Source organism: Brachyistius frenatus, unplaced genomic scaffold (genome assembly GCF_029030835.1).
Source record: "Brachyistius frenatus isolate BFR_SWC_R1_liver_20210118 unplaced genomic scaffold, ASM2903083v1 Contig_37, whole genome shotgun sequence".
NCBI classification, from domain to species: domain Eukaryota; kingdom Metazoa; phylum Chordata; class Actinopteri; family Embiotocidae; genus Brachyistius; species Brachyistius frenatus.
The window spans coordinates 1,997,371-2,007,500 of record NW_027210636.1 but is presented as its reverse complement, the minus strand read 5'-3'; the positions used below and the strand labels follow the sequence as shown (position 1 = coordinate 2,007,500).

The following is a 10,130-nucleotide window of genomic DNA, read 5'->3' as shown; positions in this document are numbered from 1 at the left end:
GGAATCATCCGTGTCTCCACGGAGATCAGTCCCCCCCCGTCAAACCTCGCCGCGATCGTCGGACCAGCCTCCTCCACCAAAAAAAAAAACTACACCCGCAAAATATAGTAGAAATATAGTTATGGTGCAACGGCGCATGGATATGAGATACATAAAATAAAAAAAATAAAAAAACACATACCCCGTGGCTCTTATCTATTTTTCAAAGTCTCCCTCGCTCTCAGAGTGGTTTCCAAAAACTCTGCGTGAGGCCACTTCAAAAACCCGGCGCTGGTCCTTGAGTGCAGCCCGGGCTGAGGAGCGAAACACGTCCTCGAGGAGCTCTGCTGTTGATTGTGGAGGGCCAATTAAAATCCCAACTGAAGTCTGGCTTCGCGCAGGAAACCGCCGGCCTGATGAGGCCAATGGGGGGGGGGGGGGGGGGGGGGGGCGGGACAGTAAGTTAGAGCGGAGGGAAGAGGTTTATTCAGTTGTTACTTGGGCGCCGTGTCAACATGTACCGGATTGCCTCTTTGTTGCAGGAGACGGCAAAAATAAATAAATAAAAAAAGACGCCCCCCTCCCTCCCTCCCTTCCCCCTCAATCCCCCCCCCCCTCCTTAACAATCTCAGACAAGATCAGAGAAACACTTGTGGCAGGAGGAGAGGACGCTGTTTACAGATTCAATGAATACAAGATAAAAGTCTGCGTCAGAGAAATGGCGACGGCAGCGGCTGACTTTTAAAGGTCTCCATTTTTCCTTGAAGTCCCTCCCCTGCTTGATATTGCGCCACCGCGCGCGCTCACACACACACACACACACACACACACACACACACACACACACACACACACACACTTTGAATGTGAGTTATTTCCTTGATAAGAAAATACCGCTCCTTTGAAGATGCATTCAGTTTGATTTTCTGACCTATACCTTTTTTTTTTCTAATGTCGAGGCCTTAATTCGGAGCGTCTCGCGGGACGGCGTTTAGTCACGAACCGCTCTCAAGTAGCGAAACGGAGTCGGCGAAGAGTCGCGTCGTGTTCGAGAACAAAGATTTTAAAGCGTGAACCGACGCCGACTTTTTTTTTTTTCGACGCGAGGAAAGAAATTTGCTCTCCTCTATCGCCGCCTGCGTGTCTTCACTCGTCGTTACGCCTGAACGCACAGGAGTCCCAGTTCCTGTTAAGGTTCGCTCAGCCAATCAGCGACCGGTGGGCGTGGCCAAAGTGCGATGACTTTCTGAACGTGGGGACGGAGGCGGAGCTACAGTAGATGAAGGGATACGAACGGTCGTAGCAACGCCGGATAAATATCGGAAGAATTCCAGCCGGAGCAAAAAAAACTCCATTTAAACTATTTAACTCTATAAAATGTTTTATTAATTTCTACTCTGTCGTTCGCAGCTCGGTGAGTTTCGTGGCGGTCCGTGCTGATTGGTTAACAGCTGCTCCAGTAGTTTCAAACTTCGAGGTCTAACTGTCATTGAAGTTCGTGTCTCGGTTTAAAAGTTGAATCTGTTCGCGACGTCGTTGAATGTTATTTTTTTTTTTCCACAAAGAAGTCGTCCCGGTATCGCGTTAGGATGCGTTCAGGATCCGCTCGTAGTCCGCCGTGTCACCGGTCTCCTCGCCGTTCATTTCTAAAGGCGCGTTAAATCGTAGTTTGTTTATCGGCGGTCGGAGGCTTCGTCCTTCGTCTCCACACGGCCAAATCAAAGTCGGGAGCGTTTTGTGCGTCGGCGTTTTTTGTTGTTGTTGTTGTTGTTGTTTTTTAGCAGTATCTGCCATCTGCGAGGAGGTCCTACAGTATTCCTGCTGCCTGTTTGTCACTGTACATCTCGCTGCCTGGTGTCCAAGGTCACCCCCCTCCCCCGCCCACCCCCACCCACCCCCCCCGACAGAATGGATGACTCCAGGTACACCGGAGGACAGTCATTTGGCTGTGGCCCCACTTCATTTCTCTCTGCCCCTCAAACACAACAGTGAAACCCCCCCCCCCCACCACCGCCACCACCCTCTACCCCCCCCCCCACTCCCCACCCCCGACGCCCCCAACAAACGCTACAGCTCATGTATTTTTAATCTTTTGACAGATGCAATTATTCTTTACATGCCGTGCTCGTTAATCTTAATGCAGTTATTACTATTCATCGCGGGACGTTTTTTTTTCCCCCCCCCCCCCATATTATTTCATTTGAAAGTGCCTCTTCCTCAACGTGTGTGTGCGTGCGTGCGTGCGCGTGTGTGCGTGTGCCGACACCGAGGCCGCGGTCCAATCAGAGCAGGCCAACAGGAGAGTTAATGAATGCAAAGGGGGTGGGGTGGGGGGGAAGGAGGAGGAGGAGGAGGAGGAGGAGGGCTGCACACGGCAGCAGCAGCTCAATATGTGACCTGTTGTATCTAGATATCATTAACATCTGGTCACATATCAGTTATCCACTCTGCTGCCGCGCCGCTATCCAATACAGAATAACGCGTCCGTTACGTTCGCCAGATTCCTAGCGTGACAACGTTACGCTTGTTGTTTTTGTGTTTTGTTGTTGTTTTCTTTTTTTTGTTGTTAATGCTCCTCTTCAACTCGGCTGCAACCGAACAGAAATAACTTCTTGATGCGAGTGATTGAAGTGATCCCCCCCCCCCCGCCACCCCTCCTTTCATGAGGCCCCTAAGCCGACATGTCAATCCGCTGGAGTGTTTCATTAGCGCTCTGTATTTTGATTTGCCCGTGACATCTCCCCATGCTGTGCACTGTAACTTCCACCGCAGTCTGGGGCTTGAAAAGAGGCCCGTTAACAGCGCCTCCCCCCCCCCCTCCCTCCCTTACCCTCCCAACAATGTTTATATCACCTCCGCACCTCGTTTATTTATTTTTATTATTTATATATTTTTTTTTTGATCAGCGCGTATAAACACGTTCTGATCACTGAACGCCGAAAAACAGTGGCAGCTTTCTTGCCCGGATTCAGCGAGATTTCCCAGAGATGCACCGAACTACTCCCCCCCCCCCCCAACCCGCCCTCCTCTCCTCCTCCTCCTCCTCCTCCTCCTCCTCCTCCTCCTCATCGCCATCTCTGCTCTTCTTCTTCTGGAGAGTGTGTGTGTGTGTGTGTGTGTGGCGTTTGAACGTCGGCGTTTGTTGCCACCTCTGTGAGAGCGGCGAGGCCCTGTCGCCAGGGGCGTAGCCCTGAGACTGACGCTCCAGGTGTTTGCTCTTCCTCGCCTCCTCTTAGTACACAGGCTCATCCCTCAGGATCCCGCCGACTCCCCCTCTCCTTTAGATGGCGTCTGCTTTTATCCGAGCGGGGAGCTCACCGAGACTTTGTGAAGATTCTGATCTGAATACACCCCTCTAAGTGTGTGTGTGTGTGTGTGTGTGTGTGTGTGTGTGTGTGTGTGTGTGTGTGTGTGTGTGTGTGTGTATATATATATTTATATATATATATATATATGTGTGTGTGTGTGTGTGTGTGTGTGTGTGTGTGTGTGCGCGTACTGTACGGTGAGAAATGTTATGGCAACAGTGCTTGCTAGTGGTGACCGGCGGTACTGCGGGCAGATAGAGCGCCCTTTTTTTTGTCCCCTTTTCAAAAAGCACGTGTCATCTTCTGTTATGAGACGGTTAGAAGTGCCTCGCGCACACTTCGCGTCAGATGTTTCCCTCGGCTATGAGATGATCGGGAACAGAACACGCTGACCTTAGTAATTCAGAGTCGTCCACATGCATAAAGAATAGTTGTCCTTCTTCAACCCTCCTCCCTCCCCCCCACATCCTCCTCCTCCTCCTCCTCCTCCTCCTCCTATATACAAATGCAAGCAGCAGCGTTGAGAGGCCTGCGAGGCACGGCCAGAGCTGCCTTTATTGTAATTGTGCGGCGGCTGAGTACCTGCAGTCAGGGATGAGAGTGAAGGAGAAGTGCCCCCTGTGCATTTGTGTGGCAGTCTGTTGGAAAATAAAGAGGGGAGAGCGTGCACACATAAAAAAAAAAAAAAGCTGGATGGAAAAATGAAAGCTCTCTGGGCGGGACGAGATTATGCACAAGTGATTAATAAGAGCAGTAATAAACAAAGGCCCAGGAGATGTTTGAGGTGCTTAATAATGCATTATGTTCATAAAAAGAGCCGGGCCTCTCCAAACCGATCCCCGTGGAGTAGGAGACCCCCAGAGGGACCGGGGAGAAGAGTGTGCTCTTAAAAGTCAGCAGCTGTGTGTGTGTGTGTGTAGTGTGTGTGTGTGTGTGTGTGTGTGTGTGTGTGTGTGTGTGTGTGTGTGTGTGTGTGTGTGTGTGTGTGTGTGTGTGTGTGCGCGTGTGCGCACGTGCATAAGACATAACCACGGGATTCAAAAATATAAAGACGATACACGGGTGTATTTGATCATGTTAGTTCCGTGTGATTTGTCTTACAAGTGCAATAAATAAGAATGTGAAAGTAGGTGGGTTTTTTTTTTAAATTTTTTATTTTGTTTATAATTCCCAGTGAATGTTTAATTTTAATTTTTTTTTTTTTTTTTTTTGGGGATGTCACTGCCGCTTCTTGTTTTGCTGCAGCATCTCGTGTTAATTTTAAATACCGCCTGGCTCCGCTCTTTGTTCCTCGGCTCCCCGTCTTTGTTCTGAGCTTTAAAAAAAAAAAAAGTGTCTTGGCATTGATGTCACTCCTTCTTCGTCCTTCAGTTTTGTCAAACAAAGACGTGAAACGGCAATGATAAAATAAATAAATAAATAAAGCACAGGTTAAAAAGTTTTTCTCTCTTTGAGCTTAATGTTTTGTTTCGCTGCACACAAAAAGCCGCCGCCGCTTCACCACAATCAGATTTTTTTTTTTTTTTTTTTCTTTTAGTATTTTTCTCTTCTCTTTTTTGCCACATCAAGGTAAAGTGAGACTTCAAGTTTTGCTCTCAGAATATGAAATGCTCGTTGATTTAAATCGGTGGAAAGTCATGTTTCTGGATTTTTTTTGTTTTTTTTTGTTTTGTTTTTGTCGCCAGCAGTTTGTGTTTCTTCTAATCAAAAACTAGTCCTTGACAGGTAAAAGCAAAGTGGCAGCAATTTATTCTCCAAATTCTCATATCACTTAACATTATCCGTGAAGGTTGAAAGTAAAGACTTTAGTGTTCTGTCAACCTAGTTTTGGTCCTTGACAACAATATTACAGCAGTGTTACTGTTTGTTGCAGCAGCGGCGGAGCGTGTTTACGGACCTTGAAGTCCACTCAGAGGGAGGAAAATAAAATAAAAAAAATAAAAAACAAGACTGTTTTGAATGAAAAGAAAAAACCTTGGAGCACAGCCTTGTAAATTAATTTGTTCGTGTTGTATGATGGGAACACAGCTGGCCTCATTAACATGCGCACAACAAATAATTATAGCGTTTTTTGTTTTTTTTCTCTCTTCAGCCAGCCAATGCTCGGCTAATGGGCTTGCTGGGTTAATTATGTCAGAGCGTAATTACACAGGGCCCAGGGAGACATAATGGTGCACCCTACTGCGCCCACACCGCCTAATGATGGTGTATCGCTGACAGGGCCAAGACGGACCGCCCCGACACACCTGCTTGTCTTTGGCGCAACACCACGCTCCGTCTCCCCCTCCCCCCCCGGCCCCCCGCCCCCTTCCCCCTGCCCGACCCACCCACCTAGACACACATGCTGAAACCCGGCGCCACCCCGCCAGTCCGCCGAGCCGTCGGCGAGCTCGCCCGGACGCAGCGAGCGCTCTGAGACGTGCGTGCAACGGAGAACACGAACCAGCAAGTGACCACGAGGAAGGCAGCTACGCCGGGTGGTAACCTCATTATCGCCGAAGTGATGAAACTCGGCATCAACACGGAGCTGAGATGGTGCACAAACTCAACAAAATGGAAAGAAAAAAAAGGCCGCGCCGACAGTTTTATTACATCATAAACTTTGGGTCTTGTTCATGTAGTTGTTGGCCGTGTCTTACGCTGATAACGTTTGGATTTGTAATTAAAGCGCATCACGCGGCGAGGCTGTCGACCGGCGAGCTTCAACGCCCGTCGGCCAGGATGAAAACACCTCGTGTACTCCATCCAGTCTCCTTACACTCAGGCCACTGTTGACTTCTACTAGATTCAAAATACTTCAAAAGGAAAAATGTCTGACCGTGAATACAAAACCAACTTCCTTTCGCAAACCGCCATATTTTACATTCATCTTTCATCAGGTATCAAATTGAAATGTTTTTCAATGAAAATAGATACTACTAACTGTTTTCAGTCAGTCTACGGCGGTGGTAGTCAACTGGTGGGTCGCGACCCAGATGTGGATCACGGATGATGAGGTTGAAAATAAAAAAGGCAAACTTTTATTTTGAAATCTACAGAATTCCAGTTGCTGCGCTTTCATTTTGAAGGACGTGCGTTTCCCACGATGCAGCACAAGCAATTTGCTGCCAGCGTTGTCACGACGGTAACGACCAAAGCTAACGTGGTCGCATCAGTAGTTCGCTCTTCTTAACAGGTTCAGGATTAAATAAATCGGACTTTTTATTTCATCTTTCGTACAGTTTAATTTAGAGTTTTGAAACTTGATGACCATCACCAGTTCAAACTTTGTTTGAAAAGCAGATCAGATCTTTATTAAAGATAAATCAGCCTTGTTGTTTCAATGGTTTTTAACCGTAGTTGCACTTTTGTTGCACTTTTGTTGCACTTTTTGTTTAATTGAGATCATTTACCGTCTGCGAACTACCGATGTGACCGTGTTAGATTTGGTCGTTACTGTCACGACAACAGCGGCAGCGAACACCCTAAACGCTGGTTTTAACTCTGCATGCCGGCGTTGTGTTTTACTTATGTGTTACTGCACGAACCACCAACCTTACGAGCAGACCATTTTCCATTTGACCGTTTTATTTTCTGTGAAATAAGTGACTCAAAAACCGGAACTTAGACCACTGGTGTTACGGCCGTGCCTGAACACATCCACCTTATCTTCCTGCTTTCCATACATGGTTATTTATAACTCTGGTGTCAATTTCTGAGATCCGTAATGGTTTACATCTCACGAAAGAGACGTCAAGACGGCGCGAGAAACGAGAGCAGTCAGACAATCGGAGGAGTCGTAGCCGGCCTCACGGTTTTGAGGAGACTCGTCTTTTTTTTTTCCCACCAGTGGCTGTGATTCGGAGCCGCATTCACCGGAGTGAAATGATGTGATTTATTAGCTTAAACGAGCCCGCCGCCGCTCGATCACTTCTGACCTGCGAGCGGACGTCCAATCATCCATAATTAAGATAAGAGACGAATTCATAAAAAATGGACCGTTTATTTGCCGGGGAGAGTCGAGCCGTGTGACTCCAACCGGACGCTCGGCGCCGTTCCTGATTGAAGTGCGAGGGAGTACAAAGCTTTCTGCGGGTTAGCGTTTGGCTTTAGTCGGTGGATTTACCCTCAGAGCCGCTTTGAGAAGAAGCTCCGCTGCCTCTTATTAGCTCCATCAATTAGCAGCTGTATTTTTTTTATTTCTCCAAAGTTATCAGCAGTCTTTCTGGACTCTTCCCGCAGTAACTGTAGATCCCGGGTCCGCGGAGAGTAACCCCGCTGCTCCGCTTTGATGAGGGTTAATTTTGTATACAGACTTATGTTATATCCCTTCACTTTAAATTTGACTTTACTTTACTCCCCCGCCGCCGATTGATAATCCCGACTTGTCCATACGTGAGAGATCCCTTACTATAATCTCTGTCCTTTGATCATTAAAAGTTGAAAGGATATATGGGAAAGAGGCTGATAAAGTGATTTCTGTGACAGTGGGTCGATGGAATAGCAGTGCTTTAAGTCATCCTGTTTGTCTTAGAAGAGCTGTGCTCTTAATAGTGATGTCCCTTGTGACTGATGCAATATCTCCGCAGCTGGTGTAACAATGAATGCAGACAATGTTTGACTGTAAACGGTCCTGGGAAAAATAGCTCAATCAATTAAATGGCCCAAAATGTTTGTGTGATGAAAATGCAGATATGCCGAGCTGCAATGTGTGACCGGGATTTCAACGAATTGCACGCCGCGGTAAAAAAAAGTTTTCCTCTCTCGCTCTCTCTTCCCCTCTCTTTGTGATGAGCGTTTATTTTTTGCGTGGCCTGCCGGCACCCCGAGTTTTTGCATTCTGCTCTGTGGCATCTGGTAAAGTTTAAACGTCTGTGGCTCCCAACTTCTTATGAAAAGTCACTTCAGTCAGTGCCCACACTGAAGAAGGGATCCAATTGGGTTCCGCACAGAAGTCTAAGATGAGTGGATGAAAGCTGTGGGAGAAAAGTTTGTGCAGCAAAGCAGCGATTTTCCTCCTCTTTTAGAGTTTTGAAGTGTGTGTGTGTGTGTGTGTGTGCGCGCCCGTGTGTGTGTGTGTGTGTGTGTGTGTGCGTTTTGAGTGCGCGTGGCTCCACATCTCGCCTCCCCCCTTGTCAAGGAGCTCCCCTGAGCTTCCTTCTCTGTGCTTTGGCACTAGAAGTCACCTCCTTTGGTGTTCGGCAGGCAGGTACACAACAGGAGCAGCTCTCTCTCTCTGAGCTGTTGAACTTTTCGGGAGGGGAAGAAAGGGAAGGGGAAGATTAAAAACAGCCCTGTGATGTGGAGTGCCGAGCTGCCTCCTGAGAATTCCTGGCATAATAATTTAAATGATCAAATGATACAGAGGAGACTTGTTAGCTGAGAAACAGCCTCCTAGTTGGCCCCATGGGCCCGGTGCTGCCGCGCATGCATTGCAAAACAGCTCCTCTGTTGTGCTAAAGAATCCCGCTTTTTTTTTTTTTTTTTTTTTTTAACCCCCTTTTCAGGAGCAGACTTTTTCTACACTTTGCCTAGGTGTATACTTGGGACTTAAGTCTCTGTCACTTATTCATCGTAATCTTTTTCGTCTTCTTTGCCGTTCATCAGCGCGTGAGAAGACTCATTAGATTTGATTTCTGCACATGTGAGGGGTCGGTGCCGGCGCTCGTGTCATTAGGTCCAGCCTGTGAAATTTTCAAAGGCGTCTGAGTGGGGAAAGTCTTAAGAGTCACTCTTTGGAAACAAGTCTCGGTGGAATAGTCTGCCTCTGTTCAAACTGCGATTGCAGGAAAACTCTGTAATGTGCTTTACAGGCAGCGCCGCACACTAAAACAGCTATTTTGCTTTTTTTGAAAAAGCAGCAGCGGTATGGATATCATGTGAATCTCAGTCGTTCCTTTCTGCACAGATTTGTTTGTGCCTGTTTTCCACAGATCCGGCTCCCGTGCTGGAGGCCTCACACTCCCTGGAGGAAAGGCTGCACCAGCTTCAGAGTTCGGCTCCAGACGGCCAGGCCCTGGTGCGGGAGATCAGCGGGCACTGGAAGAAACACCTGGAGTGCCTTGAAAAGACAGGTCAGGCCAAAAAAAAAAAAAAAAAAAAAAACTCTGCAGCAGGCAGCGCTCCAGTGGCTGCTGCAGCACCTGCCTGCAAGTTCAAGCTCATTGAAATTGCACCAGGTTTTAAAAATCATATCAGAGTATGAGAAGATGTCTGAGAAGCAGTCAACTTATGAAGGCTATTTTTCCTACAAAAAATAAACGATGTCTCTGTCCACTCAGAGCCCGCAGAGGACGGTCCAGCAGTCTCAGACGCAGCAGTGACAGAAGAGGCCCCGGAGTCCAGCTCTCCGGCCTCCCTGATGACCCCCAACAGCACACCGGCTCCGGGGGGCCCGGGCTCCCCGCAGCAGAACCACCAGGACCGAGGGTGAGAAGACATTTAAGACATTTAAGATGTTAAGTTTGCGAGGGCCATTTTACAGCATACAGACAGTTTCTGCTTATTAAAACAATAATATTCAACTTTTTTTTTTCATATTAATGTAAAAGTATAAAAAAGTCTTATTAACAGTTTTCTGTAGTTAGAACTGCTATTGTAGAAAGTGTTTACAAAAACTAATAGTTCCCAAACTGTGGTCCGTGTACCATCGGTGGTCCACAAGAGCCGTTCTGGAAGGCCTAACAATCGCCCTCCACCTGCCCAACAAAGTCATTTAATGGTGCGTTCAGGTAGCTGGGAAGCGGGAAAGTTGCCATTTGGTATCCTCCGACTTCCCAGTTGAGGGCGCTCACATGACAACAAACAGGCAACATGGCAGCGGCCAGGAACTCTGCTCTATATCTGCTATCTGAATACTGACAA

At 47.6% G+C, this 10,130-nt stretch overlaps 1 protein-coding gene across 2 annotated transcripts in view; it reads left to right on the top strand.

Annotated features, from left to right (window-relative positions):
* Positions 1 to 10,130, top strand: part of cux2b (cut-like homeobox 2b) — a 96,335-nt gene that overhangs the window by 69,524 nt on the left and 16,681 nt on the right. For both annotated transcript variants that reach the window (XM_069701585.1, XM_069701584.1), the window contains exons 5-6: positions 9,200 to 9,340; positions 9,548 to 9,695. In XM_069701585.1, the coding sequence (XP_069557686.1) occupies positions 9,200 to 9,340; positions 9,548 to 9,695 (289 nt within the window). The remainder of the gene's footprint in view (positions 1 to 9,199; positions 9,341 to 9,547; positions 9,696 to 10,130) is intronic.